Source organism: Rhopilema esculentum, unplaced genomic scaffold (genome assembly GCF_057945365.1).
Source record: "Rhopilema esculentum isolate cy_ngs unplaced genomic scaffold, ASM5794536v1 HiC_scaffold_34, whole genome shotgun sequence".
Classification (NCBI taxonomy): Eukaryota; Metazoa; Cnidaria; class Scyphozoa; order Rhizostomeae; family Rhizostomatidae; genus Rhopilema; species Rhopilema esculentum.
Genome location: NW_028300845.1, coordinates 1,346,828 through 1,372,893, shown reverse-complemented (window position 1 = coordinate 1,372,893; position 26,066 = coordinate 1,346,828). Strand labels below are relative to the sequence as shown.

The 26,066-nt window shown below is 34.3% G+C and overlaps 2 protein-coding genes across 3 annotated transcripts; one reads left to right on the top strand and one right to left on the bottom strand.

Moving 5' to 3' along the window:
- Positions 1-508: 508 nt before the first annotated feature.
- Positions 509-9,572, bottom strand: LOC135684838 (serine/threonine-protein kinase 26). Its single transcript, XM_065200520.2, has 11 exons — positions 9,353-9,572; positions 7,894-7,979; positions 6,833-6,983; positions 6,216-6,272; positions 5,586-5,694; positions 4,719-4,876; positions 4,041-4,226; positions 3,594-3,736; positions 2,847-3,033; positions 2,139-2,266; positions 509-1,677 (listed from the first exon to the last, which is right to left on the bottom strand). The coding sequence occupies exons 1-11, from the start codon at positions 9,365-9,367 to the stop codon at positions 1,653-1,655; spliced, it is 1,245 nt and encodes a 414-aa protein (XP_065056592.2). The 5' UTR covers positions 9,368-9,572; the 3' UTR covers positions 509-1,652.
- A 1,779-nt stretch (positions 9,573-11,351) lies between these two features.
- LOC148957337 (UDP-glucuronic acid decarboxylase 1-like) lies at positions 11,352-24,131 on the top strand. Of its 2 annotated transcripts, none has more exons than XM_089115532.1 (19): positions 11,352-11,685; positions 12,876-12,915; positions 14,867-14,924; positions 15,129-15,172; positions 15,358-15,415; positions 15,719-15,784; positions 17,440-17,492; positions 17,656-17,717; positions 18,585-18,649; positions 19,075-19,114; positions 19,337-19,396; positions 19,763-19,884; positions 20,267-20,333; positions 20,690-20,742; positions 21,572-21,615; positions 22,119-22,179; positions 22,393-22,450; positions 23,211-23,314; positions 23,961-24,131. In XM_089115532.1, exons 3-19 carry the CDS (start codon positions 14,904-14,906, stop codon positions 24,048-24,050), a joined length of 1,068 nt encoding a protein of 355 aa, XP_088971658.1. In that variant the 5' UTR covers positions 11,352-11,685; positions 12,876-12,915; positions 14,867-14,903; the 3' UTR covers positions 24,051-24,131. The 2 variants fall into 2 exon arrangements, with proteins under 2 accessions (XP_088971658.1, XP_088971657.1); XM_089115531.1 differs by having other exon boundaries at positions 11,352-11,822.
- The last annotated feature ends 1,935 nt before the right edge of the window (positions 24,132-26,066 follow it).

The following is a 26,066-nucleotide window of genomic DNA, read 5'->3' as shown; positions in this document are numbered from 1 at the left end:
AACGTATTTGTTTTCTGTTTGGATCAAGTCAAACTTGGCGTTCGGTCAAGCTGCTTTCCTTTGAAGCTATACAGCACACTTGCATGTTTTTGCTTTGACCTGATAAAAAACACAATATACTGCTTATTCGAGCAATTCTGCAGTGAGCACAAACGCCACGATCGTGCTATCTGTGCCAAAAACTAGAACCCGAGGGGCACAAAAAGGTCATACCCTGTCGTCTATTTAACATGAGTAAATTTCGTTCAATCAAGGTTAAGATGACATTGTCAAATTTATTCGGTAATTTAGCCTTCCCCTGTCCCTTGAGTCAAACTGTATGTCGAGGAGAGATGAAGGCCAAACGCCGCTCAATGAAACTGTACTTCCAATGTTCTTTAGCTGCATAGACGGGAGTTGACTCAATCATGGGTGTTGCCTTTACATGAGGTATCAATCAGCCCGAGTCCACGTGTAATGCAATAATATCACGAATCTCAAGACATTGTAAACAGATAGACTACGACTAAATGACACATAATTATTTGAAAACATCTTTAAAAGAGGAAGATTCGATGAGCTACTATTGCTGCTTCAAAAATGAAATTCAAAACACACAAGGCTATTTAATGCAAGGAATTCAGATATTAAATACAATTTTAAACCAGCTGTATTGATATCAACTGAGAAACCAACAATAGAACGAGTACTTAGGAATTCAAACAATATATTTATAGACATGTTATTAGAAGATTCTTCAATGAGCAAACTACAAAATAAAGATTATGACCTCCTCAAAGAAAAAAATGAGCTGAAGGCAGAATGTGATGGAAACCTCGATAATGGTGTCTCTTCAAAGAGAAAAATACTTGCTATACACAGTGTAAATATATGGTTAATATTTGGCAAATTTGAGAAAAATATAAGAACGGCAAAATACGCAACTATACAAACTTTATTGACATGGCAATATTAGCTGCCATTTTCAAGAATTAACGCATACGTTTCAATCTTCTAATGTTGTATTCTGTAGGCGCTTTAATGAACCCTTCAAAGGCACTAAGTACGTCGAAAATTGCTTTGAATCAGCAATAAAAGGTGGAATATAGTTTTCGGTGAGATGAGAGGGATGGAAAATGGTTTAGGGAAAAACAAGGACTCGGAATTACTTTAACTGTAAATGCGATAGGGTAACAGCTATGGGGAAAACGTGCAGTTAAAAATATAGCTGATAATATATACAAACCGCTTACCAATCTATGAAATTTTGTTAAGTTATGCACGAGATTCATCGAAAAAGACACGTATCGCAAAGTTTAATTTAAGGGGAAAATGCTATTTGCAATTCAAATAGCATCTGCTTTATAGATTATAATATTTAAAGAATAAAACAAGCGAGTTCGCTTCTTAGGTAAAATTTGATCATAACATAGAAACAATACGGAGATGCTGTGTCAGCTAACTATCAAAAATGGATTGTTCTTTGCAAACTCTGATTATGAAATGTCACTGTCCTTACGATGCAATAGAGAGCGATTTATAACAGGATCTGTGGTCCTGGACATATGCTTTTCGTAAAAAAACATGTTTTGCCAAAATCTTCTCCCTTGCCGTTCAATCGAAATTATTGAGCTTTCAACGACGTTGCTAGTGGTATTTCTCGCATATCTGGGCTATCTTCGATTATTAGTTGCATGGCTACGAAAAAAATATTACGAATGTCAAACGTTGAAAAAACAAAAGTCCTTGGTTCTCAACAAACAAAGTCTTTCCAAGTTCAAATAAGATAAGTTAAGAACACGACAAAGAATAGATAAGATTTTGCTGAAAAGTCTTCGAATTTTTATTATTTCTCTCTTCTGATTATGTTTTAATTTTATAATTTGTAGAAATGTAAATAGTTGGTTTGAATTAGCTTTTTAAGCTATGTATGGCACCAACTAATAATAATAACAATACTAATTCAATTTAGCTTGTGGCTACGCTCTTCAGCCCTTCAGGTGAAAACTTCTTATACCATTTGTCATTTATAGTTAAAATTTTTATGCTAGATTACTGCCCCTAAGCATTTGCTTTTGTGTATTGTTTTGGAATAGTTTTCAAATATTTAGGAATAATGCAATACAAACAATATCGAAAAGTCGAAAAACAAAACTGACCTTCTGACGATATCCGTGATCTCTCCAACGAAAGCATCGCAGATTCCGGGACATTTTCGGTCCGTATCTTGGATGACTGTCTCCAAATCTTCAACAATTGAACTTTTAGACTGGTGTTTGACTTTGAGCTACAAATTTTATATGAAACTGGTAATGATATGAACGCTACTTCATACTACCTATTATTGTGAAATGGTTCTAAAAATTTTTAGATATACAATTCCCCAAACAAGCAGCTTGAACATACAATACTGATGGCAAGGTTGTTCAGTTAGGTAACATCAAGGCAAAACCGTGTTTAAACAATGGAGCTTAACTTGGTTCAAGCATAAAAGTGCAGAGTAGATGCAACAATAAAGAACTTTATTAGAATGAAAGCTTGTTTATCCATTGTAGCACCAGCTCAAATAGATGCAATAAAAAACAGACTCTTTTCTCCATTTTAAAGATTACGTCCTTCTACAACTGCATAAAGGCTATATAAAACTAGTATATAATGATATAGTCATATAGATGGCCGCTACTTTAGTAGAAAGAATCTAGGGGCTATGCACTAAGTAATGACATCAAAAACGATATTGGAAACAAGGTTACCAACATTTTTTTCTTGATTTGCATTGACATAAAAAATTTCTTCAATATACGGACTAAAAATACCTGTCGTTTGGTATTAATTACTAAACTAAAAATGAAAAGAAAGAAGCATACCGCATCCAGGACTGGTAAGAGTTTCTTCAAGGATTTTGATAGTTGTCTCTCGGGCCTTCCAGTTTTTGGCGAGTTTATCCCCCGGTCATCATTCATCTTGTCGAGTTCTGAATTCGTTTTCGGCGATGATTTTATTGTATCAAAAATCCAAGTCGGTTGATCGGCCTGAGAACGTGTAGTGCCTTCACTGAAAAATTGAAAGTAGGATTTGATGCAAAAAAGTAAGATTTGATGCAGAAAAAGTAGTGCCTGCTTCATAATGAAACGCTAGGTAAAGGAAATAAAGCTTGATTCTTAGAAGAAAAAAATTTTATTTAGGAAGACCTTTGATCGCGCCTTTGACAAAAGAAATTCGGCTTAACAGGAAAAATACTACTGATGATTTCCGATCTCCAGCCAGGATGAATTGATTAAATCAAATAGCTGTAATTACACTTCATCGTTTTAAAAAAACCCTTTCTTTAAACTAAGAGCGAACAAATTGTGTTAAACATCCTCTAAACCCTGTAAGATAGGTTCTTATAGAAACAGATTTTACTTTGGAGTTTTACTCTACAGAGGAAAATCTAAGCTGTATAAATATTTAGAAATTCTCAGCTTTTTTACAATCACTATAGGAAATAAATCTGAAATTTCCTGTAAATTGAGCAAACTCTTCCAACTTTGTTTGGCGGGTTCCAAATTCCAAATTTTCGGCTAAGGAATTAAGCACGTCGGAAAACAATGCTGTATCCTGGCATTACAAACCTGTCCTCGTCGTCTGAACTGTCTAGATCTTCCCCTCCTTCTGCTTTCCACCGAGCGTGCCTCTCTATAAGTTCTGTTAATATTGCTGTTTTCTTTGCCGTCTTTATAAATCGGTGTTTGAGCAGTTCCTTCGCAGAGAGTCTCTGAAAAATTATTGGAACTTTATGAGTAATATTCATATAAAGACATAACCGGGTAACAAACTATTGAAACAGAAACACCACGGACTCGTGTCTCTGATATGATTTGTAGAATCTCTCCTGAGACATTTTATTCTCACAATTCTGAATCCAAGTTTAATACCTTTTAAGAAAAGTGAATCAATTTTATTTGCTACTGTTCACAGCAAAGTTAGTTAGGACGATTTTCTTAATCATCAAGGAAACCAGAATACATAAGGGACACAAAGTACAATATAAATCAGTTATGAACTTTCTACAAACTTACCTCGCTTGGATCTTTGTTTAAGCAGAGAGAAACAAATTCTTTGAATGGTTTACTGAAGCTGCCAGATAACTCTGGAGGGTTATTTTTTGGAATAAGAAATAGGACTCTCATTGGATGTAAGTCTGCATGTGGGGGTTCACCCTTTGCTAGCTCTATGGCTGTAATACCAAGCGACCATATGTCCGCCTACAGCAAAGGAAAACATAATCATTAAACCGGACATCTTGAGACGGTAGCAATGTGACAAATACTTGTATGATTGGTTATGCAGACATCTGTTAAATGTCTTGATGCAAAACGCTAAAAATTAGGAATACTTCCAGAGATATCTCCCTCTCTCCTTTGAAAAATACTGGCTAGCAACTGTTACAGACAAACGCATTTTTAGCCTAAGGACTTCTGGCAAGGACTGTAAACATTTTAACCGTTCAGTTGATTAATGAGAATACTGTCATCTACTGAGATTTGTAGGCAATTACATATAACAGACATTAATTGCGGATCGGCGGTCATATCCTACCAAAATTAACTGCCTTTAGGCGTTTTTTTATTGGTCCTTTTCTTGCTTAATATCACTGCTTTTAATTACTGAAATTGTCTGTGTTCTTAATTTCAAAAAAATGGAATTTAACAAGATCACCCTAAAATGCTTTTAAAAAGGAAATGAATTCCATTTACCTTAGAATCGTAAGCAGATTGCTTGATAACTTCTGGTGCCATCCAGAACGGAGTGCCAACAAAAGTGTTTCTTTTATTCATCGTATCGGTAAGTTGACCAGCAACCCCAAAGTCAGCTAATTTTACGTCGCCATTTTCAGAGAGTAAAACATTTGCAGCTAAATCGTAAAAAAAATGTGGATAGGGAGTGGTCAACAAAGTACATAAATCATAACGAAGGGACAGTACAGAACAGAAAAAATAAGGTGATTGGTCGAAACGAAACAAATCAGACACAAAACTCAATGACTGGTTGAAAATAACCAATCAGGTGCGCCTTAGCTTACTCTATGAGACTGGGACAGAAAATGCCGTTAAGCGTGCGAGAAATCAACTTTTTTTCGTCTATTCGACGATTGTATAACCATTGCAGTTATGCCTGGATCTAAGACTGTGGAGAGCTGCAGCCGCAGACGGACGTAAATTCCATCAAATTTGAAACGCGTTACTGGTGTAATAAGCTTAAAAGCCCACGGAAAGCAGTTTTAAACAAAATATTGAGCCCCTAAAACACTTTAAACAGTGTCAGCGCTGCAACTAAATTTGCCACTGTCTCTCGCTAATAAAACTTTTGTCGGTGCGCTTCCACCAATAAATACCAAACATTAAAATTTAATAACACCTCAACTGGGGAGGGCGAAAATCTAGTTAAGTGGGCGTTTGAATATTTTCAACAATGACTGTAACGATAACTTCAGAATTGTTTCCTTCGAAGCAAATTAACAACGTGGGTGAAAAAATGCTATTTTATACAACTCTCGACTTAAAAAAACCGAGATTTGTAGCAACAAACAATACGAAAAATTGAAAGCAAAATATGATAAATACCTTTGATATCTCGATGCAACTTCTTTTCGTTGTGTAAGTAATCTAAACCTTTGAGAACTTCTCTAAGTATAACTGCTATGTAAATTTCGTCAAAGGGTCCAGCCTTCATCTAAACCAAATGAAAAGGTAGCTTGAGTATTTGAGAGGATACAAAAAAATGCATTGTTACATTTTATCAACAGCTAAAGGTTACAAATATTTATTGATATTTAATCCTTCTTTTGATTATTCTTGTTTTTTCATTTTTGTTTTTTTCATCTTTGTTGTCATTTTGAAATATCCAAAACTTGGATCCTTTGAACCTGTGGTTTTTTTATTTTGGCTGATTTTTCTAGCTTACCTAAACAGAACAAAATTTAGAAAATTTCTTAACAAAAGTTACAAAGAAAAGATAAGGCAGCTAGCCAAAAATAGTGACACATAAAGATGCATAGAAAAGAAAAAAGATGCACAAGGACACACTTAATACAAAGTGACATAATTTAAGAAATGACGTCCTAAGTGAAAAAAGGGATATCTTACTATTGATCATATAAATAAGTAAATAAAATAAATAAATAAAACATAAAATTTAGTCATAAAAAGCCAATACAAGCCAAAATTTACTCTGGCAAACATTTCAAAACTCACCAAATCGAGGGCTGAACCCCCTCCAAGATACTCCATTATGATCCATAATTTTGTGCCCTAGACAGAAAATGTTTACATAAATAAATGTTTGGACATTGTACCTAATACAGAATTAGAATTTAAACCTTTAGTTCAACTTGGACTTGATTTGTCAATTTTTTTCTATATTCTGATAAAAAGTTTAAAATATGCATCACTTGACATCTTCGAACAATACAACACTTTAGTGATGTTAGGATGGGGAGTAAAACAGTTTGGCAACCAATGGCCATTACATTTAACAAAAAACAGTCATTACTATTAAGACAACATTTTTCTCAAATATATTTTTCAATTCGTTGAATACAAAAGATAAAATTATCCCTGATACTTTTGATTTTCAGTTATAATTGATATATGCAATAGTAAGTCTTATTTAAATCTGGGATAACAAGTAATCTAAGGAAACTGAGATTAGCATGTGTAATCTATTTTATTATAAGAACTTTAGTAGAGCTAAAATCACCACTTTGTCAGCAAAAATTTTGTCCTCATCTTCTAGGTTTAGGTTGATACAAAAATGAAATTGGGGTTCTGTTGTAAAATAAGCAATGTTTAATGTAGAAATTAAAAGAAACCTTTAAGTAGGATCCATAATATTTTGTGACATAATCACTGTCACACTGGGCTAGAACTGTGATTTCTTGCTGAATGTCTTCAATTTCATCCTCAGCCTCTTCAAGATCTATGATCTTTATAGCCACAATTGTATTTGTTCTGTTATCAACTCTGTAAAACCAAAAACAAAATTATTGAGGAATGTGTTGAGAAATTTTTTTACACCATTATCCACCAATCAATTATTTGTGAGGCATTTCTTCATACAAGAAAGATCTAATTTTGCTAGAATAAAAATTTGATAATATTAAGGTTGTTAATGAAGATTAGAAGAACGCAATTTGCTTAGGTATGTCCTGATCATATTCTCTCTAAGTTAATGCTTTTTGGCAATTCACAATCAGTATACTTGCTGTGTATACAGTGTTGCCTTTTGATGGTGATTCTCTGAGGAATTTGAAGTGTTCCTATAAGCTTGTTTCAACAATAAAAAATACTGAGATTGGTGACAAATATATTGATTCCCCTGACTCATATCTAAATCAAAGCAATATCTAAAACATATCATGTATTTCTTCTTTAAAGGTAGCAAGTTAACTTACTCATTCTAATTGTTTCTTTCTAATTTTTGTTTGAAATAACTGAATTTATTTCAAATGATTTAAGTTATTGCTATGGCTACAAAAACATAAATTCATTATTCTAAAGTAAAGTTCCCATTTACACTGATGCATGTCTCAAGAGGAACCAATCCATTTTGAAGTTCTAAACAGGATATCTTGCAAGGATAAAATTGTCTGGATATGGCATCTATGTATACTATTGGCTTGTTAAGTGTTTTGTAAAGTTTATGAAATATTGCAACATATGAAATCACTGGTCCTTTGCAGTCTTGTACCCAATCTGCAGCTGTTTTGGTATACAATGTTCCTGATAAGATATGGATCCTACAGGTAAACCTTGAAGAGTGATCCAAATTGGTACGGATCCAGCAGTTCCAGTGTGAACAGAAAGTCTACCTATGGTTGTTTTGGTAGGTTCTTTTGGCTAAAATAATAGGATCAAGTAACATTTAACTTACCCTTTAAAAACTTCACCAAATGATCCCTTTCCAATCTTTTGTTGAATTGTGAATACTTGTTCTGGGTCAAGTCGATTTCTTTTAGTCTTTTAAAAATAACAATAATAATTTGATAAAATGAATAATTATACTTTGAACACAGATTTTGAATCAAAAAATTTATTTCAGGTTCAGTTTTTCAAGAATTTTTGTTCTCACCTCCAGCCTTCAATCTTTCTTAATAAAGTTTTTTCTAATTGTCTGAGTTTGTTAAATTGAAAAAAAAATGAATCCATTGTAACTTTATGAATCATGTTAATATAACTGCAGTTCTAATAAGAAAATAATAGTCATGTTGTTTGCACACGAGGAGATAGATTCTCAGAAGACTATAGCTAAAAGGAGGCAAAGGGGTATGACAAAAAGTTATTGCTATATATACATACAAAAACATAATTAAAGTCCCTATTTACACTGATACTTGTCTTAATGTATCATCCATCTAAACTTCATGCTGGCTATTAGGTGAGCAAATTATATCATTTTTCATCTAAATGTGCATGTGCTAATGAATGAAAAAAAATTCTTGTAAAAATATTTGGTTACCATTAACATTTGGTTTGATGACATAAAGTATTGCATGGTACAATGCACAGACCAACTACAAATTGTCCTTTTTGCGAACAGCTATTATATATAAAACCCATGCAAACACATTGTTTTCTTTGCAATATGCCACATCATAAGGGGAGATGAAGTCCACGCTTGCAAGGCCTGTGTCAAAGAGGCTTTTTTGTTGACCAAGAACTTTATTAATTCGAAAAAGGTGGATAACTGATGCTTCTGATGAATTATGATAACAGAATCATGCATTCTTGAGAAACTGATAGAACTTGATAAACTGGAAAAGTGTTAAAAAGAATGGCTTTGTGTAACAGTTGTGCAGACAAAGTAAACAAATTATAATCTGTTTCAGTTAACAAAGCAAAACAAACGCATTTATAAATGAATCAACAAAATATTTCGAAACTTCTACTCAATCAAGTGTGAGATTCTAAAGCTATTTTGTTTATGGAGATGGCATTTCACAGAAACAGGCAGATGTGTCAATTCCTAATAATGTATATTTCCTGGGAAATGCCTTTCAAGTCAAAGCTTTTGGTACACGGAAGTAAACGGAACCTCTGGCTTAAAACAGTAAACTGATACCACGCACGGGAAGACCTTATGACATCCAAATATTTTTGCCAAAAATTATCATAATTTTCGATAACGGTTTGATTCCGCTGATAATATTATGTTCTATACTCTCTAAATTCAATTTCAATTTGTAAGGATAATAAACAATCCCTGTGACTCGAACAGACATGATAATGAACTTGAATTTTTTTCTAGGTTAAAGGTAAGCGAGAAATGTATCGAGCTTCATACTAGGCCAAAGGAGAAGGAAGCAACGAGAGGATAACAAGGCAAGACTCACCGATTGATGTGACATGGCGATACGAAGGTTGACTCAAGAGTATGAAACCTCTTTCTGTTTCTTTTGCATCACATCATATAATGAAATTAAAGAAGCGAGGAAAATCTCCTTGTTTTCGGCGGCAAAGGCACTTTATTTACCTTCAAAATCCAGAGCTCATTGTCTTCATAGTCGCCATCTTTCGGTGCTTGTCCATTCAATTCAATTCAACTAGAACCAGGCAAGCAAAAGATGAGTGACTAAGTGACTGGTACCAAACTATGAGTCAACTTCACTAGAAATCTATTGAGTTGCCAAGATTCGTGGATGGTGGGATTCGAGAGAGTATACATTCAGTCATCTCCCGCATTTTATCACTGCTTAGTACCTTAAAGAGCTCCCATGAATATAATAACTGCTCTGCTTTTTGCTTGTTTCAAGTCATTTCACTTCAGAGAAAATTTGAAAATCAGATGCATATAGGATTGGGGCATTTATGTTAGATTCAAATCTTGTAACTACTGCAGCAATATGGTCTTGGCTTTGGAAGTAAGAGCTAAGAGTGAGCTGTGTGGTGCACCTCAAGGATCAACCACCAGGCCCGTGCTTTTGCTTGTTTAGTGGGTAATGGATGACAAAGACATCTATCCAGAAGTTCAGCTATGTTATCTATCGGAGATTTTGGCAAGCAGTCAGAGAAATAGATAGTCTTATTCAATGTTTTAAAGTTCTTTTGGGATGACGTCAGAAAAATTCTATTTTTAGAATTTTTCAATTTTGACTATATATCCCAAAAGAGCATTAAAAGGTACCCCCCCCCCCCCCTCAAACAATGTGCCAGGAATTGGCTGATACATGGTCATATGAGCACAGGCTATTTCCCCGTCAAACCCCTGTAATTTGGTCCCTGTTCATAACTTTTTGAACCATATGAAAATAAACAAAGTAACAGTAATCTCTTAGCAAACTTCAAATCTACGCTCTTTTGAATATGGTTTTTGTGATCGAATAAGATTATTGAACGCAAGGGCCATTCGCTATTACAATGTTTTTCAACACTACTCAACAATATGTACAGTCAATGTCGTGTCAATGTCGTGTCAATGTCGTGTCAATGTCGTGTCAATGTCGTGTCAATGTCGTGTCAATGTCGTGTCAATGTCGTGAAAATGTCAGTCAAAGTGAGTCAATAATATACTGTCCTTCATGTAGAGCAAATAAATGTTTTCAGCTGAAAAATTCTCAAAACTTTCTGAAATTGATCATAATTTGTGTTTATTTTTTATAAATATTTTGAAAAATTACGTCAAGAAATAAAATGCTGAAGCAACCAAATGGAAACAGGTCCTTTATTTTTTTATTTGAATTCCTCCAGTTTATTTTTGAGGGGTTAATGAATTCTTCAGTCAAGTCTTCTTCATTTTCCAAAGCCGTTTACAATTTGGCTCAATTTTGCAGCATGCCAAAGAAGTTTTAAGTAGATAATAATTATTTAATTTAATCCAAAAAAAATCAAAGAAGTTAATGTCGATTTCTCAGATTGTTATAAGATTATTATGGCTTCCTTTCCATTTCGCCCCCACTCCCCCTCCCACCGTTTTTAGCGGAAATAAAGCACAGAGTGTCGACTTATATTCCCCTTTTCGCCGAATTTTGTTCTGCTAAATTATTTACAAAGTTTTTCTTGAAATTCTTAAAGAATTTGTCAATTTTAACTCAACAACTATTATAATTTCTATCCAGATAGCATAGGTCACGTGACCCGAAAACCTGGGTTATCTCAGTGTCCTAGACAACACCTCTGTCTAATTAAAGATATGTTATGGTATGATATACAATTTTTAAAGCAAACTATACATTTTTCTTATATCTTTACGCAATTCCATACTAGTAAGTAACTGTTGTAAAATTACACAATGAATTTGAAGTTGTGCCCGTCCTAGGGTCCTTATTATAAATTGTGGACCAGGTCGAACGATAGTTGATCGAACATGAAAGCTAAACTGCGGACCAGTTACTAGTTTGCGAAAATAATTCAAACAATGGCGGAAACGTAGACATGTGTTGTTCAATAGCGGTCTTATTATTGTTGGTTTGTTTGAAATAAGAAAAACAAAGTGCACAAAAGCAGTCATTATAAGCACATGAAAGACAGAAGTGGAAATTCTTCTAATGTTAAAGAACTCACTGTGGTAACAGCTCAGCTTGGCATTGACTTTACGTTGGCCTATGCTAAAGCGTAGCACTCTGGTTGATGGTGGTCTTCTCAATATAAACCACTTTTTTACATGATGATGTTCAACTGGAGGTGAATTCTTGGATCCAACATATCTTGCTTGAACAATCACCTCAAGGTGTCTGACCAGCAATATTTCCATCGATAACAGAATTATTGACAATACAATGGCATTTCGAATAAATGCATTATCCCTATCTCAAGGGAAATTAGTACTTATTTTCTTTGGTGTCTGTGTATTTGCCTTATTTGTTGGTAAGATTTTTAGTTATTTTAATTCATGTAATAAATATTGATATCTTATATAAATTTATCTTATTTTTATACTGAGGGATAGCACAGTTTCTCAAATACTCAAAACCAAGCACTGCACTTGTTATGATATTGAGACTTTTATTCTATTGTATGATAAATTTTGTGAATTCGATGTTCAGACTGACAAAGTGAAGAAAATTACTTACTTCCTAAAAACGTGACAGTTCTGTGAAGCAACTTTATTACTTTCTTTTCCAAGATTTTGGTTAGGTTCCTTTTTTTTCATCTAGAATAAATCCAGTAATGAAATATTTAGAATTTCAATTGTGTTAATCAAGACAACTTTCAAATGCAAAACTTTATGTTTAATTAACATGAAATTGAGACAATAATAGCACACCAAATAAAACCCCTATAAGTTTTGTTACTTTGTAAAGAATTTTGCCTAAATATGCTTACTAATGGGTTACCATTTATTGCAAAATGAAAAACTTTGCAACATCGTTTGCTACAAGTATTTCACTTGCCTAGCCCCCCTCTCCTCTTTCCAGCTTGTAAAAGGGCTCCTATCACTCTGTGTTGGACTTTTGTTGAGTATAAAACTGTTAATATGGTTTGAAGAAGGTTGCTTTTGTATACTTTCAATTTAGCAAGAAGCTTCCAGCTAGGATACCTAACGCAAAGGAAATATCCTTACCTTGAATTAAAACATTTCATTTTGTAAGGAATGATGCAATATCTGATTTTGTCACAGATCTAGCTACTTTCATGCTTTTGTTTGAGGCTTGGGTATTTCAGGAAAAACAAAATAAAAGGACCGTTTAGGTGATAGGAAGTTGTTAAGTAAAACAATAGAGCCTTTAGAAATATTAACTTGGCATCCATGGTATATTTATATATAAAGATAAAAAGCTAATTTTTTTAGGACATATCTATTGATAGTAAATATATTCTGAATATTTAATTTTACTTTGACATTGACTGATTTTTCAAATTTTTCATGTTAGGTTTAGCTGATAAAATCTTTGACATCAATAATTTTTTTCCTTGCAGTGCCTTTTGGTTTAACAAAGAACGAAAGTGTATTACCAAAGTAAGTATGATTTGTTTTGATTTTAAATATACTGATTGATTATGCAGGCCTGGCCGTTTGAGGCGAGCGATAGCTCGCGCTCGCCTCCACGCTCCCCTCGCAACCTGAGGCGAGCTATGAATTGCTCTCCTAAACAGAACATGAAGGGAGAATCGCTCCCCTAAAATTTCCATCCATTTACCCTTTTCCTATTCAGAGAACCCTGAAAACGTACAAGGGTTAATTGGTTTATTTTTGTAACAGCAATTTCTCCCGTCATTGCATTTTTTGCAATTAACTTTATGCTTGTTGAGCGGTTTTTATGGTAGGCATAAACTTCGATCTATTCTGAAAAGGATAGTTAACGGGAAAGTACGTTTGTAGCGATTAGAACCTTTCAATCTTAATAAAACAGGAATATTTTTGGAAGGAAAGTCGAAGAAATTGGTAGGAATTGTAGATTGGAGATATAATAAGACAGCAGGTCCCTTCCAGCAATAGAAACAAAACTATCCCTCAAAGAGAACAAGGTACTCTGTCTTGCAGATCAAAAACGACAACCAAAACATGGAATTCCACTATCCAGCGGTATTTACTGAAAAAACCCAGATTGGGTGAAAAACTATAACGGCGACATGTTTCGCGTTATTGGCAAAGCCTGATCATCGTTCCATCTAGCAGTTTGCGAATCTATCTACTATATAAACATGACCGACCGCTTTTGTGTAGACATAACCTCGACAGTTATGTGCTTGCGTTTCCTGATTGGCCTATTTAGATCCAAAACTGGGTATTTTAGCGTAGAGTTTTCCATCTATGTTCTGACGTTTTATTCTCTGAAGAGTGCTAGATGTATAACTTCAGCTTTTTTTAATTTTTTTTTCAAAGCCATTTTCAAATTCTGTGCAATAAAAAGATTGTTTGGCAAGAGAATTGTTGTTTTTGCGTTGTGCCAGCTTTACATAAAACTAAAAGAGTCTGTTCTTATGAATACTTCAAGTAAAGGGGGTGCCTAAGTCACGGTTAAAGCAAATACAAATTGAAAGAAGTAAAACATGACACTCCTGACTGAGGCTATTACATTAAGGCAACCCACAGATACTAAAGGGGCTTATTAAGTCATTTGTTGATTGTCTTTAAAGTACATTCTATGTGTTACTGATTTAGCTCGCCTCAGCAAATGAGGGGAGCGATTCACAGCTCACCTATGAAAATACAAACAGCCAGGCCTGATTATGTTTTGTTATTAAATGATATCACTCAAAACAAGGGACATTCTCCAGACATTTTTTTAAAATTGCACTTACCAACCATATACTATTTTCCCCTAAAGGATTGCTTTTGCATTTTCTTCCCTTTGTGCTTTCTCTCACATAGTTTTCAATGACTATTTTTGAGCTGTTGATTCTCCATATGGTCCTACCATTTCAGCAATGTTGTGTGAAAAAAAAATGGATGAAGATAATAAATGATAGGTTACATCCATTAAGATATATGGCTGAATCTTAATGATACTCATGTTTTTTGAGAATATCTACGGTATATAATACCACAAGAGTGGATTTTAGAAAATAAGCCACTCTGCTTGTAACCTAGAGTCCAATAACAGAATCCAAATAGTTTTTCAATATGCAATGAAGACCTTTGATAATACTCATGCAAGTCTGTTCATGGAGTATTCCTAGTTGAGAGGACTTATAAAACTATTTGGAGCATTGAATATACAAAATGGTAGTAAAAAGCCACCCATTGTCTTACCGGGTTCCTTTTGTATGTTGACAGTGCTAAATGCCATCCTAAAATAATCGAAATGAAGTTTCATTACCCTTGTGCACCAAATAATATTGACTTTAAAGAATTTTTTTGCCTTGTTTTGGCTCATCACTAATTTTTTTGCATACTTTTTTAAAAGCGCTAGGTAGGACAAAAGAAAAGTTTGGTGCAGTTTAATGCTTTATATTTTCTCTTATAGATTAACAAAAGGCCTTAAACATTTGCTTCAAGTGCAAATGGAAGAGTTGAAAAAACAGGTATGTTTGTTTATGTCAAGTATAAAAGGTGTGAAATTATTATCTTCAAAATTCAAAAAGTGTGAAATGATATTCCCAAAATTACAATGGGCTGTTTGCTTAAGCAATTACTTTCTGAAGCCTTTGTAATATGTATTGGATGCTGTTAAAATAAGACAGTGTCAAATCTGTAGTTGTATGTAATTGTCCATTTCTTTTCTGTAGATGATTGAGCCACTAGAGAAGCGAATCAATGAGCTTGAAAAAAGGTATGCATTTTTATTGCTTTGTTTTTCTCAAATTACCTCTGGTTAAGTTTATCTCTGATTACATTACATTTGTATCACTCAAGACTTTACTACATTTTACATTATTAATTTTTGTTAATTTTCTGTTGCAGCACTCAAGTATAGATATAGTTTTTGTATAACTTTGTATGATCTTCTTTTTATAGTCAAAACAAATATCCAAAAGTCAACTATCTTGCTGAAAAGGAGAGAAAGAGGATCTTGGTTGGTTCCTTTACTATTTTAATGTATGGCAATTGTCAAGTGATGTATCAATTCAGTATCAAACTTGTGTTATAAAAACTTGTCTCAGAGCTTCTCTCTGTTATAAGGATCTGATATTTGCTTTTCATCATAAATATATGTTTTGCCTTGATAGCTCAGCAGCAGATGTCTTCAATACATAACTGAATACTTTTGGTACATGTTTGGTGAAATTGTTTACCAAAGTATTTGCTAGCTGTTAAACATTTATATGGTTTTTCACTGTTTTGTTTGTCAGAGATGTAATCTTCTGCAAATTTTTAGGTCACAGGTGGTGCTGGGTTTGTTGGTTCCCATCTGACTGATGCACTTATGTTAGCTGGTCATGAGGTAAATTTAGCTAATACTAATATTTTATCACCACTTTGCTTTTAAACTCTAAAGTTTTGAAAATTGTGGTTCTACTTAGTTCACATGTGCAGCATGTTCTCATTTTATTAGAAAAGAGAAAACATTAACTTCAGAAAAGATGCAACATTATAACAGCAGGCCATTCCCGGGGACACAGGCTATAACAAAACTCTCATTTAATCTTTTTTGTCCCACTCTCCAATGTTTTAAGCACTAACCCTTATATATCAGGGCATTCATAGATAATGTTGTGTCAAATAACAAGATATATGGTTTTATTAATATCATTATAAAAAGGAAATGTCTGTTTCGTTTGACATCAAATGTTAACAAACTATAGTATTACCTGTTAAAACTAGCAATGGAATAGGAAATTAGTGTGCAGGAAAGGAACAACAGATAGCGTAAAATAGCAAGAATGAGAATTGTTACATGACACTGTCAAGTACGAAATTTGTGTTACGAATACACTGATTTTTTAATAAGAAACACACTACAAGAAACAAAAACTGGGCAATGGGAAAAAATTAAAAATCTTTCAGAAATAACTCGCTTTTGCTCTTTGACTCTTTAACTGGGTGAGAGATAAACGGCGTTGCAATTTGTCAAAAAAAGAACCAATCATTCACCCTTTCTGAACTCTCTCGTTACTTTTGATCCACATTTCTCCTTCCCTTTATGCTTTGAGAATTATGTCTATGTTATTTGTCAGTTTTTATCATGTTATTCTTTTGCTCTTCCATGCTGTTTTCAGATTAAGAAACTCTTAAGAAAGAACAAGTATTGGAATTTTCTATACCAATATGAAACTGGAGTACTCCAAGTCGACTTCATTTCTTATAGAAAAGAAGTGTATTTCAGTTATTCTTTTTTGAACTTTTGATGCGAATCAACTTAATCTTCGATTACCCTTTAAGTAGCATTGTACTGCTCTTTATCTTTTTGAATAAAGATGAGTTTCGTTGGATACTACTCAATAAATTTGCATTTCTACAAAAAGCCTTGCCAATTTGCAAAAAAACTCTCTTTTTGTCATTTTTTGGAGTAGTACACACAAAACTGTCTTCTTAAGATAAGTCATGTTTACAGGTAGACAAGGTAATTTATCTGTTGGCTTGTATATACTCAAATATAAATAGATAAACAACAAATTCTGCCAAGGCTAAATAGCCCACATAGCCAAACCAGCAGGGGTCTTTTTTAGCCTGTGAGTTTTTTTATTCCCGGAGAGGCCTGTAACTGCATGACACCAGCTAGATGTGTGTGTTAATTAAGCTTGTAAATAACTCAATTTACAACTGAATTATTACTTGTTTCTGAAGATAATTCTGTTTATGGGCTGTTATTTTGTAAAATGCACCTATTAAGGTATGCACCCTTCCTCTTCCCACTATACTTTAAGCCTGTATTAGGATGTGAATTTGAAAATGTATTACTAAAAGAAAAAGATAGAAGCTTCCTTAGTCTTTGACTCTAAAAATTTTCTTGGTTCTTAGTCAGACTTATGTTAACAGTAACACTCTATTAAGCCATCCTATCAGATATAAGCTAAATAATAAGTTGTAGTTTTCTAATCCTACAATGGTTGTTTTGTATTCAATAGTAATTGGCATATTAACGTTTGATCTTTAAAGGTTACAGTGGTTGACAACTTTTTTACTGGAAGAAAAAGTAATGTAGAACACTGGTATGTAAACATAAAATTAACATTTTTTACCTTTTCCTTTACTTGTATTTGTATTCAGGACCTTGAGATGTGATGCAAAACTAAAAAGTCTTTCTTACAATCCTCCCTTAGTTTATTTAGTTTCCTGATTTAGACTTATGAAGCTTTTTATGTTTTCTTGCAGGATAGGTCATGAAAATTTTGAGCTAATTAATCATGATGTAGTGGAACCATTGTATATTGAGGGTAAGTTATCAGTAGTGACATCCTCAATATTTTCAAACTTGGCTTAAAAGGCAGAAATACAGTACTTCTAGCTTGCTTATTGTGGGTTGCCTAAGCGTATTTTGCAAGTGTGAGAAAGACAAGTTTTTCAAAGGCCATTAGCAAAAAAATATCTTGATAAAAAGTGACTACTTTGTTTTGTGGGTTGCCGAAGCGTATTTTGCAAGTGTGAGAAAGACAAGTTTTTCAAAGGCCATTAGCAAAAAAATGTCTTGATAAAAAGTGACTACTTTGTTTTGTGGGTTGCCTAAGCGTATTTTGCAAGTGTGAGAAAGACAAGTTTTTCAAAGGCCATTAGCAAAAAAATGTCTTGATAAAAAGTGACTACTTTGTTTTGTGGGTTGCCTAAGCGTATTTTGCAAGTGTGAGAAAGACAAGTTTTTCAAAGGCCATTAGCAAAAAAATGTCTTGATAAAAAGTGACTACTTTGTTTTGTGGGTTGCCTAAGCGTATTTTGCAAGTGTGAAAGACAAATTTTTCAAAGGCCATTAGCAAAAATATGTCTTTATTAAAATCGACTACTTTGTTTAAAAGCTATCAGTATTCTTTGTAAGCATATCTTCACTGTTTTTTATTATCTTTGTCTCTTTCTTATCATTACATTTTCTCTCTATCAAAATCAGATTTTACTGACTGTTTCAGTCAGCCATTTCATTGGTGTAATTTCAAGATCATTCTTAAGCTAATTCAGAGCTCTGTGACCATATTCTAATGCTTTCACTCTTTTATTTGTGATCCTAGTAAAAATTTCAAGAAGAATAATTATATCAACATGCAATGCTGTAATTTTACTTGTATTGTATTGCTGTTGAATGTTTTCTTTTTCAGTGGATCAGATCTATCACCTTGCGTCGCCTGCTTCACCACCAAATTATATGTATAACCCTATAAAAGTAAGACTCTTTGCCTTTGATATTGTGTTAATAATTATTTGTTACTATACATAAGAAAGATTGATGGAAGAACTTTTAGAATCGATTAAGGATTGAACCAAAATCGATAGGAGCTAAAGAATAACAGTTATGTTTGTAAGAACATTTTCAAATTGGTTGACTTTATAACTGTAGTCAAAGTTTGGTACGCATAGCAAAAACATTATATCAAATCGAAGAAAAATTTAAATGCATAAGCAGGTCACTTCTAACCTTGCGTACTACAGTGCTGGTATGAGACATTAGAGACTTGAAACTTATAGAATAACGTTTTCTTTCAGCAATTCATAAACTTGAATCTACATTCATTTTGAAAATAGAAGCAGCTTTCAAAAACTGATCATTGTATTTTCGTTCTTATATCTTATTCTATTTGCTTCTCCAAGACTATCAAGACAAACACGATAGGAACACTGAATATGCTTGGTAAGTAGACGGTTAGCAAAGCAATAAAATGATGTTGTTTCTGATATTATATATGAGGATATGATGAAATGCTTATGTTTCGTTCTTTGTAACTTGAAGTAGAGCTTACTTCTCTCCTTCGTTCATTTGCGTGCTTAGTTCGTCAACTCAAAGAATCTGCACCTCTTTGAATCATTTGTTTTATTTTTCAAAATTTTAATAACGTGTTTCCTCTGTCATTAGGCTTGGCAAAACGTGTCCGGGCGAGGTTATTGTTGGCCTCTACTTCTGAAGTATACGGAGGTAAATTCTATGTTGTTTTCAGCTAAATGCAACTAAACAGTTGCTTGATGATCACGATGAGCGTGGAATTGGAGTTGATACTTACAATCGTCTTGTTCCATACACCAAAACATAAAAATGTGATGCAGATTTTTTGTCCCTATTCTTCTACCCTAATGTTCTTCTTGATTTGTTGATAATGGCACAAGTTTTGTCATCCTTCTTGTTATTGTTGGTTGTTGAAACAAGTAGCTTCCCCAATATTGTTAGGAATACAAATCCGAAATATAAAGAGGGGAGAGGGTAAGACAGTTATAAAATCCAATGCTATAATGTCAGTAGTTTCGATTGTCATATAACGTATTAAGATATTGTGTCGATTTGCAGATCCAGAAGTTCATCCACAACATGAAGAATACTGGGGTCATGTCAATCCCATAGGGCCTAGGGCTTGTTACGATGAAGGAAAACGAGTTGCAGAGACAATGTGCTTTGCATACCATAAACAGGTTTGATGTATTACGATATCACTTGTATCTTTTGCTGCTGTATTTACTATACGCTGGTGTTTTTAGTTTTCCGAGTTGTGAACTCATATCAATTGCGATAAAACCGAACACAAAAGACGATATTTTGATTTCAGATGTTTGGTAGTAAACAGTCGATATAGCCAACTTAAAATTTCTAAAATTTGCAACAACAGGCTCTGCAAACTGTCGTTCCTTTTTTAACATACAATTAACTGTGTTTTCTGCGACCAAAAGAAAAACCTAGCATACCACTTTACATAATCGATTGCTCTGTATTTCTTATAGCAATTATCAAACAGTTGTAATGCATACGTGCCGTTGCAAGTTAGTAAGTTTCTTTTTCTGTTGTATTATGCTTTAGGAAGGAGTAGAGATCCGTATCGCAAGGATTTTCAATACTTTTGGTCCAAGGATGCATATGAATGATGGTAAGTGTTTCTAGTCGCTCCACATTTTACTAGAGTACTTAGTTCTATTTTGGCTTTTTAAATTCATTGCAGTAACTGCTTTTTCATAACCTTTATATTTTATGTATTTTCCATAAGCATATGTTATCTATATTGTTCTTATGTATTCACGCCCCAAATAACATCTATTATAATCAGGGTTATATAACATCTTTCGTTTCGTTTGTTATCCCTTGAAATTTATCTTCGATGGAGTTGTATAGATAACTCAAGGTATAGAGGGAACCAAATGTATCCAGAAGTAAGCCTCACTAGTGCGAAAAATTATATCTACCGATTGAATTGCTATCTAATTAATACTCGTTTTGTTTTTTTAGGGAGAGTAGTGAGTAATTTTATTCTTCAAGCGCTTCAAGGAGAGCCAATAACGGTAGGTAAATTATAAACCAAGTTCTTGATTACATGTGACTGTGGCTCTTTTAATTTGCAACTCATGACGTTGTTAGAAGTTTTAATCTCTTGGTGGATATGTTTTATCCTCTTGCAAAAGCAAATGTCTTTAGGAAAAAAAAGAGGAATTCTTGTTAATAGGAAGCATTAGGACTTAAGATTCCCACCTTTAAGATATTTTCAAAAGTATTGATATGATGGGCTCACCAGTAATTTGGCAACAATGCAGAAGTATTTCATTAGATGCTGGTGCCATATGCGTTTCGGTAACCTTATGCATTTTGGTCGGGGTACACAAACGCATGACAATTTTGGTTATGCAAAAACGTACCCAAGCACTTAAACAATTAGGTATCAAAACGAAAGGTTGAATTTAGCATGCAAAACGGTCCGGGTACACGAACGCATGACAATTTTGTTTATACAGAAACGTACCCAAGCACTTAAACAATAGGGTACCAAAACGAATGGCGGAATTTAGCATGCAAATTTGTCCAGGTACACAAATGTTCTGGTTTATATTGTTCAGAATGTAAAGAACAATCGAACTATTTTTCACAAGAGGGCACTTGTAAGAAGCGGTGCTGTGATTTCCCTTGTTAAGTTAATGTAAAAGTGTACAACATTAGTGGCAACATTAGTAATTACAATGAGCATTACAGTAATTTTGCAACAATGCTGAAGTATTATTGCAATAAAGCTTTTAATTTGATGAACTGAAACTTTGGACTAATTTATCGTAAAAATGCTATGAGCGATGATGGTCTTGATGAAAACAAGAATGTGCTAAAATGATTTCAAATTTGCAGATTTATGGGCAAGGAAAGCAGACAAGATCCTTTCAATATGTTAGGTAAGACAAATTTTCGTACTAGATTTATCTTTTTTTTAAACTCCAATGGCATAACATCATTGTGATTATGATGACGATAGCTTACTTATTTTTCAATGCTTAGAGTCATAGAGCAGAGCTGTTATAATTAGACATTCCAGCTATTTTATGGCAGTTTTATTGGCGTGAACATCAAAGTTACAATGAAGCCTAGTAAACATGGTGGTCACAAGGTCAACGACCCCGAGAAAGGCCAAAGAACAAACTTCAATAAACATCCAAATCCGGTCTTGTTTTCATTGTTATCTAATGAAGCTTTTGTCAGCCTGAGCATATTGTCCGGAGGAACAATTAACAGTTTCAGGACCCTGCAAAATTGAAATAGTCTACAAGACAAATCAAATTGAATTTCATAAATTGGCTAGTCTAATTAGTGCTAGCCCGTATGTTATAAATATGCTAAAAATTGTCAAATGAAGTGTTTATTAGGTTTTTCCTGTTTTGATAATGTCATTTCTTTTCAGTGACTTGGTAAATGGTCTCGTCCTGCTCATGAACTGTAATGCAACAAAGCCAGTGAATGTGGTAGGTTGTGTTAATGCTAAATTCTTTGAAATCAACTTCTCAAGAAAATCATAGTCTTTCTCTTGAAAACAATTGGTTTCAAGAGGGACTGTAAATCTTAGGGTTGCTTGTTTAAATGTCTACTGTGAAGGAGCTGCATTGAACGGGAGCGAGGGGAAAGAAGAACCTCGCAGAGTGCCAGTTCTTTTTGTCTTACACTAATCTTTTTTTAAGGGAAATCCAGATGAGCACAGCATCGGGGAGTTCGCTAGGATGATAAGGGATCTTGTTGGTGAGCATTGCAGTTACTCTCTTAATATCAATTTCTTGAAAACAAGACATAGACATATTTTCCTAATAGTTAGCCAAAATGGGATACCATAAATCCTCGAATTATAAAATATAGAATTAGATGGAACTAGCACCGCTTGTAAAAAGGTTCTTGTCTGTGAAAATTAATAGAGGTACTATCTACCAAAGTAAATGTTGAACTATTTCGACTTAGTGCTTAATTACCAATCATTGCCAAAATAAAGGCTACATTACTGAAACGCCGCGTGAAAATATGGGTTTGGGTTAAAGATTGGTTTTTTATGGGATCATTATTTTAGCAATTCATAAAAACGCTTGGGCTTGAAATTTCTAAAAATCTAAGCAAACAGAATAATAAAGACAATTTTTCATTTTTAAGAATTTTATGCAGACTACCGGTATGTGGAAATCGGGGCTTAAGCCCCCAACAAAAAATACCCCCCCCCCCTCATCGGCTGTCAGTTTTTCTGACTTCCCCAAAAACTTAGGCACTTAATGGATTACGAACTTTTGTCTTCTGACGTGATTATATATGGTAAAAGAATTGAACAGATAAAATTGTTTAGATAACAACATCCATGTGAGGAAAATTGTTGCCTAGTCTTCATCCGCAGTTATATACGATATGTACTTAATTTTATTTTTCAAAATATTTTCATTTGCATTTTCATCGTTAATGATTCTCTTCTAATCTTTTTATGCCTTTATCTAATTGACTATGTGTATGTTTACCCTTGTAGGAAGTAAATCAGATATTGTGAACCGACCTATAATGGAGGATGACCCGCAAAGGCGTAAGCCTGACATATCACGCGCAAAGGAGCTTTTTGGCTGGGAACCTGTGGTGAGTAGTTGCGATAGTCAATCGCTGATTGCAAATTTTCACTCGCTTTGGAAGCTATAGAATGTGAGAAGAAATATTTATCAATGGCCTGACCTAGCCTGACATGACATGACATGACATGACATGACATGACATGACATGACATGACATGACATGACATGACATGACATGACATGACATGACATGACATGACATGACCGGACCGGACCGGACCGGACCTGACCTGACCTGACCTAACCTGGCCTAACCTGGCCTAACCTGGCCTGGCCTGGCCTGGCCTGGCCTGGCCTTGCCTGACCTGGCCTGACCTGGCCTGATCTGATATATGACGTATGATATATATGACGTATAACATATGACATATGACGTATGACATGACGGAAAAAACATGACGGGAATTAGCAGCATATTTATCAAACCCGCATCTGTTACACGAAAGGGCACTATGTTTCAATGTCACAATACATTTTCTTGGCATAAGAATAGAGAGATATAACTCCATAAGCTAAGGGTAGAGTAGAATGTAACCTCGTTTTGTTTGGTCAGTAGCCATTGTCTTCTTGAGAAATTAATATTTTTTTGCATGATATCGTAAAACTTTTGTACTAACTTTGCCCATGGTATATTTTCCCATTTTTGTTTCCAGGTTCCTCTGCAAGTTGGACTTAACAAGACAATTGAATACTTCCGTCAAGAGTTATCCAAAACAAAAGCCTCCAAACAAGCTGAACTCTAGTAGAATGATTCTGACCTATAATGCTTTTTAAATCTAGGCTTATTGTACAATAATGCAAAATTATTTCTATTTATTGGTAAATCGTTTCTTTTTTGCTGTTTTCTGCAAATTAAGGGGATAAATTGATTCGTCAGGAAACAGGCCTCGGACAAGTGTAAATCAGTCGTTAGGCTATGTTCCTGCATCATCAACATGGTTCGTTGGTGAATCGACGGAATCGCTAAACCTACCTTTAATGTATAATGGAAAAGGGTATTAACAGAAGTCATCCAACTAATCTCAGGTCTATTGATCTTGAATTGATATCAGGGGATCATGCCCCTCTATGACCAGATGTATCAGTATTACCTTACCTAAATACATAAAAACTTCAAATTATCATGTCTGAGACGTACGGAAAGGCTTTTACTAGTTAAAGATGACACAAAAAGACAGACTAGGTGCAAAGAACGTAAAGGAAATTATCGGCGTTGAAAATAAAAAAATAAAACAAAACGCACTGTGCCATATAAACAAAGAAGGTGAACCCCTCGAGTGGAAACGCAAACGACTGTTATTGGGGAAATTACTTCCTCCACCCCCCCCCCCCCCCCCCCAATGTGGTCAACATATTTATAGTAAAAATAATTAGAAGCGTTAGGTAGGTCAAGTTTTCTAAGATTTGCCCAGGGGCGAAACTACCGGGGGGGTGTGGGGGGGTGTGACACCCCCCCAATCCAAAAAATAGTTGATTTCGCAGGGCAATCGAAGATTTCGCAGGGCGCCAAGAAGAGCTTTATTGCCACGCAGAAATGCCACCTCTGAAGTTCATAAAGAGCCGTTTAGGAATTTTGAAATGGAAATATCGTATTTGTTATGAACCTCCCTTCCTGACATTGCATTTTAGAGAACGGAACAGGTATGTAAGGAAAAGCTCCGTTATTTGCAAAGCGAAAGCATTTCTTACCGAAAGTCATAGCCAATGGATGCAATGATTGATGCATATGTTTATGAGGGCAAGGTTGAGTCATGCAAATTAATTTAAGTTGTAAATTATTTTCATGACAAGCACGGCGTCACTGGGGGGGGGGGATAAGGGGCTGAAGTCCCTCACTTTGGTAAAGATAGGAATTTTTTTATCATTTTTTCTATTACTTTTTAACAGTGCATGAACTAAAAAACATAATAAATCGCTAAGATACCGATTTTGTTTTATCTAATTGCTAACTTTGTCACGTATATTTTTATTATTTTTCTTTTATTTGCATTAATTCAGTAAATCATTTTCTGTATCATTGCAATGTTTTAATTTTGGATGTGTGAACATGGCCTTCTTGATACAAGAAACTGCACATTTCTGTTCAGGAAAAAAAAATTCTCCCAATAAAAACAACATCTTCCTCTGTCATTCACAACTACGTGCAATCTGAAACGAAAGGTTGTCGTTTCTTTCCTTCCCAAACGTCTAACACTAGAGTTTTAGCATGACATCCCCCTCCCTATTTTTCCCAATAAACAATAATATTTTCAATAAACAATCAGTTCTTTTAGCACAATAGTATTTTGCTAAATTTTTTTCTGAAAGATGCTTTTTAGCCCTTTTTACAAGGTATAATTTCAAAAAATTTCTTCACGTCGGACCCAACCATGGTGGGTCCTCCTACCTCACTAAACTCGACTCTTAGCCCCACTGGATTAAATTTCATTGCGCTGTCTACATCATGTTTATTAGCCTAATTTTGCAAACCAACATTAAATGAAGTGAATATAAAAAAACAATTTACGCTCACGTAGAGAAATAGAAATTTCATAGGCAATGAAGTTTCAAGTTTGTTTTTATTTCTTAGAAGTTTGTCCTTGGTAAAGACCAGTGTACACTGGTAAAGCTTTCACTAGTAGCCTATAGACAAACCGTTGCTACGAGGTCTGCAGGGCACCACTCAGTTTTGCAGGGCAGAAACCCTTTTCACCCCCCCAAAACTATTGGCCAAGTTACGCCCCTGGATTTGCCTAAGGAAATTTCACCTGTTATAAAGC

Coding starts and splice junctions, on each gene's coding strand:
- LOC135684838 (XM_065200520.2), bottom strand. Junction 3,737..4,040: donor TAAACAAAGATCCAAGCGAG/GTAAGTTTGTAG, acceptor ATAATTTTTCAG/AGACTCTCTGCGAAGGAACT. Junction 3,034..3,593: donor AGTTCAGACGACGAGGACAG/GTTTGTAATGCC, acceptor TCAATTTTTCAG/TGAAGGCACTACACGTTCTC.
- LOC148957337 (XM_089115531.1), top strand. CDS start 11,735: ATGGCATTTCGAATAAATGCATTATCCCTATCTCAAGGGAAATTAGTA. Junction 17,718..18,584: donor GGAACCATTGTATATTGAGG/GTAAGTTATCAG, acceptor TTTCTTTTTCAG/TGGATCAGATCTATCACCTT. Junction 22,451..23,210: donor GATGATAAGGGATCTTGTTG/GTGAGCATTGCA, acceptor TTACCCTTGTAG/GAAGTAAATCAGATATTGTG.